Here is a 16,140-nt window from a genome sequence, read left to right as displayed (position 1 = left end):
ACTATTTCAGTAGTAGTAGAAGTATTTCAGCAGTAAACCTGCTCTTTAATGTTGTCTCTATTGTTTTATTATTAAGTTGAATGTCCTGAGGCTCAAAACTGTGACTGTCTCTATATTAACTCTTAAACAGGGTTGGACTCATAATGTTAGTATACTAATAAGTATTGTAGCTTAAAGAGAACCTGTTCTTTTTCTAGTGTGTTACAGCTTTTTGTTCATGTAAATGTTCTACAGAGTCAAAGTTCTCACCAAAGACAGAAACTCGCTCAGGGCAAAACCCATTTTGGTGCTGCCCACCTGAAGCTGGACACCAATAACCAATGATAATGAAGAGTTCTCTTTAGTTCTGTAGCTGAAAAGACACAGTGTTCTCACCTGTCTGGAGAACTCTACTTCATTTTGCCAGGTTCCCTCCACTGCTCCAAACATTTTACTGTGAGCCAGCTCTTCAAGGAGGACTGCCTCAGAAACCATCACAGTCAGAGATGGTTTTACAGGGGCCTCAGGCTCACAGCCTGTCAGTCTGCTTTATTATTGTGGATCTGTGATGTTTAACCAGGTCACCTGTGACCTGATCTCGTTAGTGAGAAGCAGTGTAACAAATATATAAATGATATGTCAGTATTGACGCGCCACACATTGTTTGCTCAGATGAATGATCACAGTTTAACCTCTGAGTTCATTTCTCAGTTACTATCAGCACTAAAATCAATTTCATTCAGATTCAGCCACATCATAATCCAGCAGGACAGTGAAGGTGTTGACTGCTTTTCACTTCACTACCTTTGGTGGTAAAGTCCAATTGTCTGTCTGTTCCTCCATTATTTATATTCCTTCAGTCCAGAAGAGTCCACAGATAAACAATCAAAGTCTTTTATTAAAGTCCAGGTTATCAATAGTGTCATGTGAAGTCTGTTACAGACTGTCTTCACATTTCTGTCTCTTCCCTCCTCCTGCTTGACAGTGGGTGCACTTGTTTTCTTCTCCAGTCAAGCTCCTGAAGGTGGATCAGGTCTCTTATCTTCTGGTTCAGAATTGGACTCTGGCTCAAACTGATGAGACAGAACCGAAGCGAAACAGCTACAACCTTTTGTTTACAGCAGCATGTGGACAGAAGGTGTAGTTGATTATCTTACTTAAGATTATATTTTGTTTCAACACCCTGAACTCTTGTTTTTACCTCTTTTGGGGGAGTCCAAGACTTAATCAAGGGGGTCAGACTCCCCCAATCCCTCCCATAATTCAAACCCTGCTCTCTAGTAGGAGACATTCACTGTTAGTTCGAATCACCAGACTCACCCAGGTCTATGTAAAGCATGTCATGACTGTAGCATTTATGCTACCATGACCCATAATCAGGTGATCAGGTTAACCACTTAATTTTTTATTCTGTAATTAACAGATGTACTGTAAACCTGTCAGCTGGTATTGAGGACACTGTGGTGATGTAATGATCTAAGGAGTTTACTTTCTATAATAACACAGAATCATTTACTAGTTTAGATTAAATGTACGTTGATAACAGTGGAGCGATTTGCAGCTAAAGAGCCATATGTTTCTGTCAGGAACTGGTGGAGACCAAACACAGAGCTAAAAGAGAGACAGAAGGAACTTTGCCCTCACAACACAAAATTAATGCTAATGTACCTCTGTGTGTGCTGAGTAAATAGGCCTCTCTGTTACGTTCCCTATTAGGTTAGGACCCCGGAGCAGAGATGCACAGAGACAGGTGAGTAGAAACTGAAGACTCTTTAATGACACAAACCGAAAATAGTCCAACAAAGCAGGCAATGGAGGCAGGACGCTGGCTGGCAGGAGAATGGTTGGAGACACAGAGCGAAGGAGAAACCTGGAGGCTGGGTAGCAGGGGAACAGCATGCAGGGAGAGAGCATGGAATAATCTGGCAGAGAGTGGTTGATGAACCGGGGGTTTTAAACTGTCTTAATGAATGATGGGCTGCAGGTGGGTCAGGCTGCCAGTGCTGCACCACGCCCCTGCCACACACAAGCTCTGCAGGGAAAACAGAAAAGGGAGGGGGAACAGAAAGAGAACAAAAAATACAACAACCAAAACATACAACTCAAAACCATAACACTCTCTTTGCTAACACATCCAACATAACAACTTCTTAAACTGACGTGTCAGTGTTGAGCTGACAGCTTGTTCTGCTGCCCCCAAGTGGCCAAAAATTCAGTAAATTCAGCTTCAACAATATCAAAACTAGACATAAACAGACACTGTGGCTGTATCACTCCCTTTATGCTAAGGAGCTGGGTGTAGGCTACTACATTTAATGTGACGGTATAGACCTGAACATTTACTAAAAATTCCTCAGGGCAACACGTCACTCTTGATAGACGTGAACCTGGTAAAACAGTTTCTGATTCACACTCATCCAAGATCCTTCAGTGTTTCTGCTCAGTCTTCACCTCCCAGCAAGTCCCCTGAGGTTGTATATTTGGTTCAGTTCTCTTTTCCATTTATGGCTCCTGTTAGGTCACATTATTCAAAAACACACTCTTTTCACTATTATGTTGATAATTGACAAAACACAACAGCAAAACAGAAACACACCCACAGAGCAGGAAACACAACAACATTAACCACTACCTGAAAAAGTGTACACCTGCTGTCAACAAGGGTCATCACTGATTGGATGGATGCTCTGAGGACTCTATGTATGCCCACCTACACCGACAACCTGATGGACTGCACTGTTGCTAGCAAATTTAGCTTCCATAATTCAAAGTAAACTTTTTTGTACACTGTCATCAGGCAGGTTTGAACACCTGCTGTATCTTGTAAGTTAAACAGGTGAAAAAAGTTGTATCTAACTTTTACACTGTCTACCAGGGTTGTCCCTTTTCATTCCTGTTCGTGATTTTCATGGACAGGATCTCAAAGCACAGCTGGGGGGTGGAGAGCATCCGGTTTTAGGACCTTGGAATCAGCTCCCTGCTTTTTGCAGATGACATGGTTTTGTTGGGTTCATCAATGTGACCTCCAGCTTCCACTGGGACAGTTTACAGCTGAGTGTGAAGTGACTGGGATGAGATCAGCACTTCCAAGTCTGAGACCACGGTTCTCCACTGGAAAATGGTGGATTGCTCCCTTCGGGTTGAGAGTAAGTTACTGTCTCAAGTGAAAGAATTTCAGTGTGTTGGGGTCTTGTTTATGAGTGGGTGTACAATGGAGCATGAGTTTAACAGGTGAGTGTTGCAGCGTTCTGCAGTGATGTTGATATTGCACTGTTTTGGTGAAGAGAGTGCTGAGCTGGAAGGCAAAGCTTTTGATTAACCAGTCAGTTTATGTTTCAACCCTCACCTCTGGTGATTAGCTTTGGGTGGTAAACTAAGAGAAGGAGGTTGTGAATACAAGCAGCTAAAATGAGTTTCCTCCATAAGGAATCTGGGCTTGTTGACAGGGGGGGAGCTCAGACAGAGGGAGCTCGGAGTAGAGCTGCAGCTCCTCTGCATTGATAGGAGCCAGTTGAGGAGGTTCAGGCATCTGATCAGGCTCCTCCTTGGGGGTCCTATTGAAGGTATTCTGAGCTTGTGGAACTGACTAATTAATAATTATAATAATTGTTATAACTCTGTTTTTATTTTAATCTTTTTGATGAGTTTTGTTTCATTTCTTTTCTTCTGTTTTGGTCTGTGTGCTGTAAAGTGCATGTGGATCTATTGTGTTGTGTATATAAAACTGAAATTCTGCATTAAAAGAAATTGAGTGCAGTTAAAAATTATAAAAAGTTCCTCCACTAGACCCTTAATCCATTTACAGCCTGCAGCAGCTCAGGCTGCTGTACTTTATTAACCCCTCACTTTCTTCAGTGTGAAACAGTGTGTAAAATATATTGAAGGAGCAAACGTTTTAGTGAGGTGTTTTCTTTGCCTTCACCTTCAGAGAACTTTAAACAGTGCTCTGTGATTGGTGGAGAACATCCAGTACAGGAACAGGTGTGGCAGGTTTGTTACCTCTACAAACTGCATTAGTTTATGTTGACACTTTTAGAAGGACTCTGAGTTATCAATGAAAACAATAAAAATCATTCTCAGGACTGAAAACACTGTGACAAGCCTGACCCTATTTGACGCATGCGCTCTAAACGAGCTGACAAGCTACCGGAGATGTCCACATTAGTAGCGGAAATAAGGAAAATCCTACTTCAAAATAAAACAAAAAAGAAAGAAAATATGTTGCATTTGGTTAAGCAGAACATCTGATTACAACACTATGTTTTGTTATTGCTGCGAGTGCAGATGTTTAATGCTCACTTTACAATTTCAAAACCTGTGTAGGTAAAGCAGGATGCTGTAAAATACACTGGGAGATAGAAATACAGAAAAACAACCTTTTAACACTGACAAGTTTATTTTATTTTTTTATTTTTTTATTTTTTACAAAGATGCAGATTTAATCTTTGACTTGTGTTTAAGGTGGTCATTATTTAGACAGAGATTTGGCCAGTAACAGTTTTTATTTTTAAGATCGTACCAGGAAGTGGTGATTGTCACTACAACCAGCTTGACCCTGGTCTCCAACACCCCCCACCAGTTTCTCTGAAGAAGACTTCCGGTGGTGTGTCATGGCGGTGGCATGGTGAATCCTACAGAAAGGGAAAAATACTCGCCCCTGTGGTCCTCTCCCGTCGATTCAGGGCAGATTTTCATGCAGAAATAAACGTGTCAGCTGCGGCGTCGCACCTTGGATTAGCCAGCGCAGCGCTGCGGTGTCCCTCCGCCCGGCCATGGCGGCTCACAAACCAGTGGAGTGGGTCCAGGCCGTGATTACTAGATTTGATGAGCAGGTAAGATGGGCTGATTCAGGGGATGGGTGTAGCAAGCTGTGGTCGTCCTCAGGGCCCAGCAGTCCGGCTGGCGGTACATCTGCACAGACCAGGTCCTCTTTACGTACCGATTTAAGGAGCGTTTTCCCGGCGGGAGCACTTTTGCTCTTAAATGTGTCGGTACTATTTGTCCAGCTGTAAAACACCGAGGAGGAGGTATTTCCAGCTAGCGCCGTCTCCACCGTCAGTTAGCACATTTATCCACATCTGTCCCGGGCTTTGAGCGGAGCGAGCCGGTCAGCTGCTCGGCAACACAACAACACAACAACACAACATGTCCGGGGCTTCACCCTGAACACACGTCTGTGTGTCGGTTCAGGTCCGCGGCTGACGGCTCCTTCACCGCAGCCAGGGAGCTAACGTTAGCAGGCCTAGCTGTCCAATGTAAACAAATAAGATGCGGCTGGGTTAGCACCGTGGAAGGACTAACCGGCCTACAGGGCACAGGCCCAGGGGCCCGAGAGGTCAGGGGTCCGGGCTCCTGGGCCAGAGCCTCTGTTTGAAGTCGCTGTTAGATTTTCTTGACTGTAAATCATAGGGCTCGGTTTAAAGAGACATGTGACAACCACAAAGACACACAAAACTACCACGAAGAGAAACAAAATGACAACAAAAACACACAAAAAGACCACTAACGAACACTAAAAGACAGAACGACCACAAAAAGACACAAACAGACACAAAACGACTAAAACAGACACAGAACGACCACAAACAGGACACAATTTGTAGTAGTTTTGTGTCTCTTCAGTCTGGGGGTCCTGTGTGTGTGTGTGTGTGTGTGTGTGTAGGGGGGGGGGGGGTTTAGACATTTAAAAGTCATTTGGTCTTGTTCAGCCTTTGAATCTGGTCTGAGCTGCCACAGATCGTGGATTGTAGTCAGGTTTAGCGGCTCAGCTTGGATAAGTAGTCAGAAGAAAGTGGCTTTAGGTGTTACACCCTCCTCTTGGTTACTGTTGTCCTAAGCCCCAACTACAGCGCTCAGTTGCTTTGTTTTAGTTTCTCAGGGTCATGTGTTTGAAACTGATGTGTTTGAAACTGATGCTAAATAACCACCAATGACACTAGTTAATATTTGAAATGATCTGGTCATTACCTACTAACCGAGGTATATTCAGTTTCTCTGCATAACACAGCTTTATAGTGCACAGTCCAGTTTAGTGACTGAGGAGCTCTCTATTCATAAAAATACAGCTGATTGATGATGTCACTTCATGCTTATGGTTTGGATTCAGATGTTTTATCGATCAATAGATAGAAGAATTGAAAAAATAGTACTGATTGTGATGCAGTGCCATATATTTAAGTGTGTGTGTATGGCTGTACAGTCATGACTTAAGATGAAAATCAGATCAATAGTAATATAATTTAAATATTTGTCAAATTGTCATAAAAAATTCCACTTATTGGATCTTTGAGAAACTTCTTGTGGCCTTTTGTAGTGGATGGATTTGCTCGGTTGTCATGGTGATAGTTTTGTTTTTGGTCATGTGATCTGTCAAACCCACACAGAGCCAAACTCTCTTCTGTCAGAAAGAATGACGCTTCAACCAGAGGTCAAATGTCTTGAAGTCACGAAAAGTATTATTATTTTTGATTGGTTAATTCCTCCATTCATTCTGTTGCTTATCATCACCACTGGTTTTCCTTCATACTTTTATTCTTTGTTCAGAATAAGGTGAATCAGGTTTTCAAGTGAACCCTGATGAAGGACCTTTATTTAGAGGGTCAGTCTGGATCTGGATCATGTGGTTCAGGGTCAAGGAGCAGGTGTAAAATACAGGCAGAATGACTGTGGTTCTCTTAGTTCCTCTCATCACTGTTGTAGACCTGCATCAAATAAAACAGGTGCAGGGTCTGAGGACACGGATCCAGATCGAGATAGGAGACAGCCCTGAAGAGTCCACTGTGCCCCACTTCCTGTTTATGATGTCACTGTTTGTGACACAATGAGAGGAATGTGAACTGTTGACTCACTGTTCAACTGATTCCTAAGTACAGCTGCAGAGGTTACTGATAACTAACTATTACCAACCATTACCAGTCATTATCAGTCATTACCAACCATCGTCATTGATTAACCTGCTCAGTGCTTTATTCATTAATGGTTTTGTTTCACTGATATGTAGTACACTGTGTACTCAGTAGTTCACTTGAGTACTCTGAACACTGCATGTTGCTGTTCTTGTGAACGGGGTCTGAAGTACATGAATTGAGATTCTGGATCTGTCTTTGGTTTTGTGTAACCTACAGTTTAAAAAGAAAAAACGGCTTAACAGAATGACAGAATCACATGTCAGTGAACAACAGAATCACGTGTCAGTGAACAACAGAATGTCGCGAGTGGACAACAGAATCACGTGTCAGTAAACGACAGAATCAAGTGAGTGAATGACAGAATCACGTGTCAAAGAACAACAGAATCACGCAATTGAACGACAGAATCAAGTGAGTGAACGACAGAATCATGTGTCAACGACAGAATCATGTGTTAAAGAACGACAGAATCACGCGAGTGAACGACAGAATCACGTGTCAGTGAACGACAGAATCACGCGAGTGAACGACAGAATCACGTGTCAGTGAACGACAGAATCACGCGAGTGAACGACAGAATCACGTGTCAGTGAACGACAGAATCACGCGAGTGAACGACAGAATCACGTGTCAGTGAACGACAGAATCACGTGTCAGTGAACGACAGAATCACGTGTCAGTGAACGACAGAATCAAGTGAGTGAACGACAGAATCATGTGAGTGAACGACAGAATCACGTGTCAGTGAACGACAGAATCATGCGAGTGAACGACAGAATCATGTGTCAAAGAACAACAGAATCATGCGATTGAACGACAGAATCAAGTGAGTGTATGACAGAATCACGTGTAAAAGAACGACAGAATCATAGAAACTGATGGTGTCATTGAGATTTTTACAGTACTACTACTTTTACTGATAGTTCTTATTGATGCAGTACTTTAACATTACTTTAATTAAGATTACTTTGTTTTCTCATATGTACTGCATATAGATTAATAAAAAAGATTATTAAAATAATTGATTAACTGCAACACTATTGTTTTGAACAGATTACTATAATAGAAAACATGAATGTGGAAGTTAACACATAACAAAGAGCTTGTTGTCTAATTTGATCCTGACATTAAAAAAACTTTGAGAAAAAATTGATAAATAAGAGAGTGATAGCAGGTTTACCTCCTCCACATTTTTTACCCAACGTCCACTTACACAATAATCCCAAATGGTCCATGAAATAAGTTATTGTCAGAGAAGATTGAATACTCTAACTGCGATGTACCATTAACTGCACTGACAGTGGGACATGTGACCATGTGACAAGTTACATCTAAGACCTGCCAAAGGCGACTGGCAAACAAATCTACAACAAACCTTTTTTTTCTATTTCTGTTTTCCAGTCATGCTTACACCTCCAGCTGTCAGCATCTCCACAGCTGGAGCAGCAGTGTCAACACCTACTGAACATCATGATGGAGGATTTATTACAGGACTGATCAGCCTGACTCAGTCTGAGTGAGGTGTACCTAATAAAGTGGACACTGAGTGTATCTGTAATGGCTTGTCTTGTCGCTGGTTAAAATGCTGCCTCAGAATGGGGCGACTCAGAAGCAGAGTGGTTACCACACCTTATTGTTACCATACCTTGAGTGGTAGGTTCTCTGTTTGACTCCTGGTTGGTGTCTCTTTATTGTTTTATCCTAACTAGGTGTTAAAATGCCTGATAAATGAAAGAAAAAAGTCTTTCCCACGTGACATTTTTCTCAGCAAGCTTACCACAATACAACTGAAGTAGTAAACCCTATAGGTGTATAGCCCTATATTTTCATATTGTTAGGTGGTTTTGTTTTTCGTTGTTATTTGGTCCTTGGTCTGAAAAAGTCTGAGAAACACTGGTTTAGAGGTTTGGACCTCCAATGTACACACTGGGAACACTGGAAGCAGGGTGGAGCACAGTGGAGTACAGTCATCCACATTGATGTTTGGTGAACTTGATCTAAATGTGATTACTAGAGTCTGATAAGCGCAGCACAATAAAAGTAGTCACACAGTGTTATAAAACATGAATGGACAACAGTGTGTCCTGATTTCATCATCATCGTCATCCTCTCTTGTCTTTTCTTTCAGCTTCCCATTAAAGTCGGACACCAGAACACTCACACCAAAGTCAGCACTGAGCACAACAAGGAGTGTCTGATCAACATCTCCAAGTACAAGTTCTCCCTCGTCATCAGCGGCTTAACCACCATCCTCAAAAATGTCAACAACATGGTGAGTGGGCTTCTTCGTCTCCTGTGGGACACTGTGGTTTAGTCCCTCCAGTCCTTTAGTCCCTCCAGCCCCTCTAGTCCCTCCAGTCCCTCTAGTCCTTCCAGTCCTTTAGTCCCTCTAGTCCCTTCAATCACTCAGTGACTCTAGTCCATCCATCCCCTCTAGTTCCTCCCGCCCCCTAGTCCCTCCAACCCTTCTTGTGACTGTATTCTCTCTCGATCATCAGTGTGATGTCATGACATTATCTTCCTAGTATCATGATGTCACAGTGGGATGTCATGAAGTGACCCCCCCCCCCCCCCTCCCAGTCTCATTACAATTTTGAGTGACTGATGTTTGGTCTGATTGTTTTCATAGCGGATATTTGGAGAAGCTTCTGAGAAGAACCTCTACCTCTCCCAACTCATCATCCTGGACACACTGGAGAAGTGCCTGGCTGGGGTGAGTCTCCCTCTCTGTGCAGTAGGTTGTTACCTCCAGTCCTGGTGTAGCCTCTGAAATCAAACCCTGAAGTGACTGAGTGTCTGTGCTGCTGTGTTGTACTCATCCAGACACAAACCTCTGTTAATGTACTTATCCTCCATCCATCAAGCTTTCCGTGTCTCTGGGAGGATTCTCATGAACCAGTAGGTCCGGATTACATTTGCAGGTTTTTGGTGGTAGTCTAGCATCTGATGAGAACTGTTTTTAGCTTCATGTACAGGTTTTTGTCATTCACTGTCAGATAGAAGCCAGGTACCGCTCTGTATTAGTGGTTACACCGGAATAGATTCCGGATCCATGAGAGCAGATGATAGTCCTGCTGCCGTTGGGTTTTTGTCAAAACCTTGTGCCAGTCTGCACCTGTCACCATCAGGGCTGGATGACACTGTAGCCCATACTTGGTCTACAGTAAACCTACATTAGAGTATTTTTGATATGTTTGTAAGGCTGAAAGTAAAATAAACAGAAGTTTATGTAGCAAACACTGATTCATCAGAAACCCATGAGGATCGGGCCTGCTCCCGGTCCTGTGGCTCTGCACAGGAACCACAATGGTTTACGATGTTTGAGATGAAGATCTGTAATTGAAAGAACATGATGAGGTCCTGATGAGTCAGGATGTGTCACTGCTCTGATAACAGAGCTGTGTTTAACCTGTGGTGGTTCTGGTGTCACCACAGTTATCTTGGAGCAGTTAATGTTGTTGCCATGGCTACTATGGCTGTACCCCCAGTTTCTCCTGAATAATTGACTTTTTGTGGTTCCAGCCTTTTAACCTCAGGTACTTTTTATAAATATTTTTGCTGACTTTTTTCATAACCCACAGTTAAGAGACATATTATTACTCATTTTCACAGAGTCAGTGAAATGAAGAAAGTGTGTTCTGCACACAGTGTAGTTAGAAAGTCCTCTCTCCTGACTGGCTGCAGTGAAGTCAGCTGGTCGACAGTCAAGGAGGTTGTACCAGTGTCTGGTTGTACTGCTCTGTGTCTCCATCACTGTCAAGTTGTACTTCAGTTGTCTTTAGATCAGATTCAGTGTAACATGTACAGACTGTCATGTTTCAGATCAGTGACCGTGCTGAGTGAGGTCAGTGTGGTTCTTCAGGTGTTGTGAGGACTCTACTCAGTAACAGATCTATCATCTTCATCTCCACTGAGACCCTCCTCACTTTCATCATGGAGGATCAACCAGACCTGGTCCCTGACTGTCCCTCCTCTCTGTTGTCCCCCCTCAGCAATCTAAGGACTGCTTACGTCTGGATGAGACCATGCTGGTCAAACAGCTGCTGCCAGAGATCTGCCATTTCATCTATACGTACCGTGAGGGCCACCATCACGCCGCTGAGCTCCGGGCCTCAGCCTCGGCCGTCCTCTTTTCTCTGAGCTGCAACAACTTCAATGCCGTCTTCAGCCGCATCTCCACAAGGTGGTGCTCTTACTGTACCTAGTCTGTCGCATGTGGTCTTCTCAAGGATGATCTGTCTCTTAGCAAGACCAGGTTCCAGTGCAACATTTTTTAATTTTATCCTGGGCTTTAAATAGAAGAGTTTGGTCTAAATTCTTATCATTTTGAGATAAATGCTGAAATGTTTTTACATTTTTCAGCCTCTGTTCAGGATCAAACATCAGTTTATCAGAGACGACGTCTTTAGTTAGAGATAGGACACAATGTCGTTAGAGGCTCCAGACCCTCAGCTGGAGACACACACACAGACACACGCGCTGACTGACACACACTGATTGACGCACACTGACACACACTGACACAAACAGACTGACAGTTGTGTAAAATGTAAGAACACATTTTGATTAAATGTGTAAAAGCTCATTATTAACAGATGCTGGAAGAACAGGAAGTGTGTGATGTTGCAGAAATGAAAGATGATAGATAGATAAAATACTTTATTAACAATAATTCATATGAATGTTTTCAGTGGGACTGTCTTCTGAAGCTCTGGTGTGTAAAAATACCTGAGTTCATGTCTTGATGTGCTCACCTGTGATTGTTGACCTGTGATTGTTGACCTGTGCTATCTGTGTGTTCAGGCTCCAGGAGCTGACGGTTTGCTCCGAGGACAACGTGGACGTTCATGACATAGAGCTGATGCAGTACATCAATGTGGACTGTTCCAAGCTGAAGAGGCTGCTACAAGGTTCACTGTTCATGTTGTTGCAGCTTCACTGCTTAATGCACACTACAGACACACTACAGACACACATTACTGTGTTATTGAAACAATGAGAATCGCATGAGACTGTGACAGTGCTGGGTGAACACACCCACCATCCTCAGTGCTGGGAGAGAACAGGGTCAGTTCTGAAGACACTGAGGTTGAACCAGTGTGTATGATGTTTGTGTTGATTCTGTTGTGTTTGTTTTCTCTCAGAAACAGTGCTGAAGTTCAGAGCTCTGAAGAAGCCCGCCCAGCTCGCAGTCATCAACAGTTTAGAGAAGGTGACTGTTTTTCTGGGTTCATCCTGTCCAGGACTGATTAACTCTTACTGACTCTACCTGTTGTTGTTCTGCTGTTCTCCGCAGGCCTTCTGGAACTGGGTGGAGAACTACCCTGATGAATTCACCATGCTCTACCAGAGACCGCAGGCAGACATGGCAGGTATGAACTGAGACAAACCAGTCTGTCACATTTACCTTTGACTGTTTGGACTAAGATTCAGTCAGATTGTCAAAATCTCAGGTTCTGCTGATGGTTTGATTTGATGAAGCAGGTTTTATCAAACAGTAGAAACGCTCTGAGCTTGTCATCGGTAATTAAACTTGAAGGCTCTGGTTTATTTTTAGCCTAAAAACACTGAATTCAATGAAAGAAAGTCTTTATAGGTCTTCAGGCTCTGTGAATTAAAATGATGGACATAACATCAAAGAGCCACATCTCAGGTTTTTCATCTGTATAGAAAGAACTGTGTTGGAGATAAAGAGCTCACCCATGACTCAGAGTTGATTGTTGAGAGTTCAGATTGAGGTGGAGTCGTCTGTCAGCATGAAAACTAAAGAGGTGACTGTGCAAATGCAGACGATAATAATAAGGCCAAAAACAGAATATCAAAGGTTTTTTTTTCACAGGAAAACAAGCTCAAAGTAAACTGATCAAGGTTGACACTGAGACTGTATTTTTTGTTACTTAAATTTTATTATTTTTAAGAACAGTGATACAAACCTCAAAATGATTTAGTACCTGTTCCATTTTGACCATCCTGTAACGTATAGATAATTTCTTAGCAGAAAGGTCAGTCAGACTAAGGCTATTTAAAGATCCACGACTTTAGACTGGTTGAATGAGAGAACCTGAAGAACATGGAACCATCCAGAAAACACAACATCATCATAGCATCAACACAACATCAACACAACAAAACATCTGACACTAATTCTGAGACTTTTAAACCTGGAACCAGATTCTCAGTGAACCAGATTCTCAGTGACAGCTCAGGAAATAATCATCTTGCTAAAGTTTAATATGTTTTCTTACAGCCTGTGACAGACCTGGTTAAATTAGATCATTGGTTCTCAAAGCGGGGTCCAGGGACCTCCAGGGGGACTTGGGGGGGTTCCTGGGGGTCCTCAGCAAAAAGGAGAATAATTAATTATCACTGTTATTCCATTTATAAGTAACACAGTGACAGAATGAATAAAGTGATTTTGTTCGGGTTTAAACAGTTTCTGTAATAAAACATCTAAAAATCAAACTCAGACGAGGTCTGAGTCAGTTCAGGTCCTTGATGTGAAAACGTTTCACAGAGCATGAAGAGTTTGGAGCAGTTGGAAATACTGATCAGCTGATCATATGATTTATGGTCTCTGTGTGCGTGTGTGTTCAGAAGCTGCAGAGAAGTTGTTTGACCTGGTCGACAGCTTTGCAGAGAGTGCCAAGAGGAAGGCAGCTGTGTGGCCACTGCAGATCATCCTCCTCATCCTCTGTCCAGAGATCACACACACCATCTCCAAAGACACTGTGGAAGACAGCAAGGCCAACAAGGTGTGAGGAACACACACACACACACACACACACACACACACATACTTGTACTTCTATCTTTGTGAGGGCACTCAATGACATAATGCATTCCCTAGCCCCTTACCCTAACCTTAACCATCACAACTGAGTGCCTAACCCTAATCCTGACCCTAACCTTAACCTAAACCTAATTCTAACCATAACTCTAAAACCAAGTCTTAACCCTCAAAATGTGATTTGAAGGTGTCTCAAAAAGTGAGGACCGGCCAAAATGTCCTCACTTTCCCAAAATGTCCTCACTTTGTTAGTAAAATACTTTTTTTGATCCTTACTATGTAGCAAGTACAAGTACACACACACACACACACACACACACACACACACACACACTTACTCTCACACTCCCCCTGTCTCGTTGTGTCCACAGAAACTCTTCATGGACAGTCTGAGGAAAGCCTTATCAGGACAGGGAAGCAGCAAACAGCTGACAGAGAGTGCCGCCATCGCCTGTGTCAAACTGTGTAAAGCCTCCACCTACATCAACTGGGAGGATCACTCCACCATTTTTCTCCTGGTCCAGTCCATCGTCATGGATCTGAAGGTCTGAGCTTTTCTCTCATCATGAGGTGTTTTCTTCAGTTTGTTCACTCCACCAGTGACATCATCGGCCAAACTGATCAGACTGATCGTTACAAACCAATGTTCAGATCAAATAAACTGCACTCAGGTAACACACCTGCTGCTCCAGCTGCAGAGAATACACCAGTTAAAATCTTTGTCATATGTTGGCATGTGTGAAAAGACTGAAGGTGACTTGTTGTTATTTAAGCAGCAGGTTGTTTATAGAGTTCTGTATAGAATATTGATCAGCTGTATAGAATATTGATTGACTGTGATCAGAGGTTTCACCCACAGCTCTGCTCCTTCTCTTGTTAGAATTAATCTTTAGTGTTGAAAGTGAAAGAGGAAGGTGAAGGTGTTTTCTACTCTGAAATACGTCTGTGTGGTGATAAGTAATCCATCAGGTCGTTCTGTTGAAGTAGTTCCACTGTTCTCCTGAACACTGAATGTGATCAGATATCAATACTAAGTTTAAAGCAGATGCATTGTACTGTATAAGGAAGTTTTACACTAGTGTTAAAAGACCACAGTTTAGAGTCTGTCTCAGCAGACCTGCTGTAGAATGACCTGAAGTGACCCCCCCTGTCCCACCAGGCTCTGCTATTCAATCCAGCCAAACCCTTCTGGAGGGGGGCAGGCAGCCAGAACGCTGACGTGGAGCTCATGATGGACTGCTTCGTATCCTGTTTCCGCATCAATCCTCACAACAACCAGCACTTTAAGGTGGACAGAGGAGACTTGATGTTATTTGTTAGTAATGTTTCCCATAATTCACAGCGGGCAGCGGGTTCATCAGCAGCTCTGACTCTTCTCTGTGTCCTGCAGGTCTGTCTGGCCTCCTCATCCCCCTCCACCTTTCACTTTGTCCTGGTCAACTCGTTGCACAGAATAATCACCAATGTAAGTCACAGTCTTCATCACAGAACAACAGTTTAACAATAACAGTTCACGGTTTAACGTGTCACTTCCTGTGTCGTCGTCCTGCAGTCCCACCTGGACTGGTGGCCAAAGATCGATGCAGTTTACTGCTACTCTGGAGAGCTGCGCTTCATGTTCTCAGATACCCTCAACCGGGTGATCCAGGGAGCCGCCACCCATGCTCCACTACGCATGACACCGGTGAGTGTGGATGTTAATGCAGGTGACAGATAATACAGGTATCAGTGCACCTTCATCAGATGGACCTGACCTTCATCTGTATAACTATCTACATGTCTTCTGGACCCCCGCCCCCCCCCATTGTCTCCTCCCACAGAGTCTGACGTTCAAAGGGAAGATGACCACCAGCCTTAAGTTCAAAGAGAAAACCACAGACCTGGACACTCGAAGCTACAAGTGCCTCCTGCTCGCTCTGGTCAAACTCATCCACGCTGACCCAAAACTCATGTTACATGTGAGTCTGACAAGACCCAGGGTCAGGATTAGACCCAGGGTCAGGTTTAGACCCAGGGTCAGGTCAGATGCAGGGTCCACACAGGTTTGATGCACTCATGCATATTTTAAATATTCTTATTACAGGAATGATACCTGTTGAACTTGTGTGCTGTTGTTGTTGTGTTGTTGTGTGTCAGAACCCAGTCAAACAGGCTCCAGAGATGCAGAGCAGCACAGCGGAGCTCATCACTGGCCTGGTGCAGCTGGTGCCTCTAACCAACACCACCCAGCTCTCACAGGAAGCCATGGAGGTCAGAGACCACGCCCACTCATGCTCCTAGCTCTGTGGCAGCGATGACCGCGTGTAGATTTCAGATTTTCACATTAAAAGCATAATATTCAGACATCAAAGACATTACTCATGTAATCAGACTCATTAGACTCTAATTACACTTCACTGGGCTGATTAAAGGTAAAAACTGAAGCAATACAGGTCGTGCAGATGTTTCAGATGAAAAGCCTATCAG

General features: G+C 43.2%; 1 protein-coding gene across 3 annotated transcripts in view; it reads left to right on the top strand.

Moving 5' to 3' along the window:
* Window positions 1–4,570: 4,570 nt before the first annotated feature.
* Window positions 4,571–16,140, top strand: part of nf1a (neurofibromin 1a) — a 60,570-nt gene continuing 49,000 nt past the window's right edge. Inside the window, exons 1-14 of one of the 3 annotated variants that reach the window (XM_071472052.1) lie at window positions 4,571–4,811; window positions 9,016–9,159; window positions 9,517–9,600; window positions 10,880–11,070; window positions 11,691–11,797; window positions 12,032–12,099; window positions 12,184–12,259; window positions 13,482–13,639; window positions 14,046–14,219; window positions 14,834–14,962; window positions 15,065–15,139; window positions 15,227–15,358; window positions 15,495–15,632; window positions 15,811–15,924. In XM_071472052.1, coding sequence (XP_071328153.1) covers window positions 4,752–4,811; window positions 9,016–9,159; window positions 9,517–9,600; window positions 10,880–11,070; window positions 11,691–11,797; window positions 12,032–12,099; window positions 12,184–12,259; window positions 13,482–13,639; window positions 14,046–14,219; window positions 14,834–14,962; window positions 15,065–15,139; window positions 15,227–15,358; window positions 15,495–15,632; window positions 15,811–15,924 — 1,650 coding nt within the window. In that variant the 5' untranslated portion in view covers window positions 4,571–4,751. The remainder of the gene's footprint in view (window positions 4,812–9,015; window positions 9,160–9,516; window positions 9,601–10,879; window positions 11,071–11,690; window positions 11,798–12,031; window positions 12,100–12,183; window positions 12,260–13,481; window positions 13,640–14,045; window positions 14,220–14,833; window positions 14,963–15,064; window positions 15,140–15,226; window positions 15,359–15,494; window positions 15,633–15,810; window positions 15,925–16,140) is intronic. The other 2 variants (XM_071472053.1, XM_071472054.1) reach the window with 2 other exon arrangements.

The sequence above is a fragment of the Trachinotus anak genome, unplaced genomic scaffold (genome assembly GCF_046630095.1).
Source record: "Trachinotus anak isolate AG129_WGS33_773 ecotype Australia unplaced genomic scaffold, CSIRO_AGI_Tana_v1 ptg000034l, whole genome shotgun sequence".
In the NCBI taxonomy this organism is placed as follows: Eukaryota; Metazoa; Chordata; class Actinopteri; order Carangiformes; family Carangidae; genus Trachinotus; species Trachinotus anak.
The sequence above is the reverse complement of the archived record's forward strand: the minus strand, read 5'-3'. Positions and strand labels throughout refer to the sequence as shown.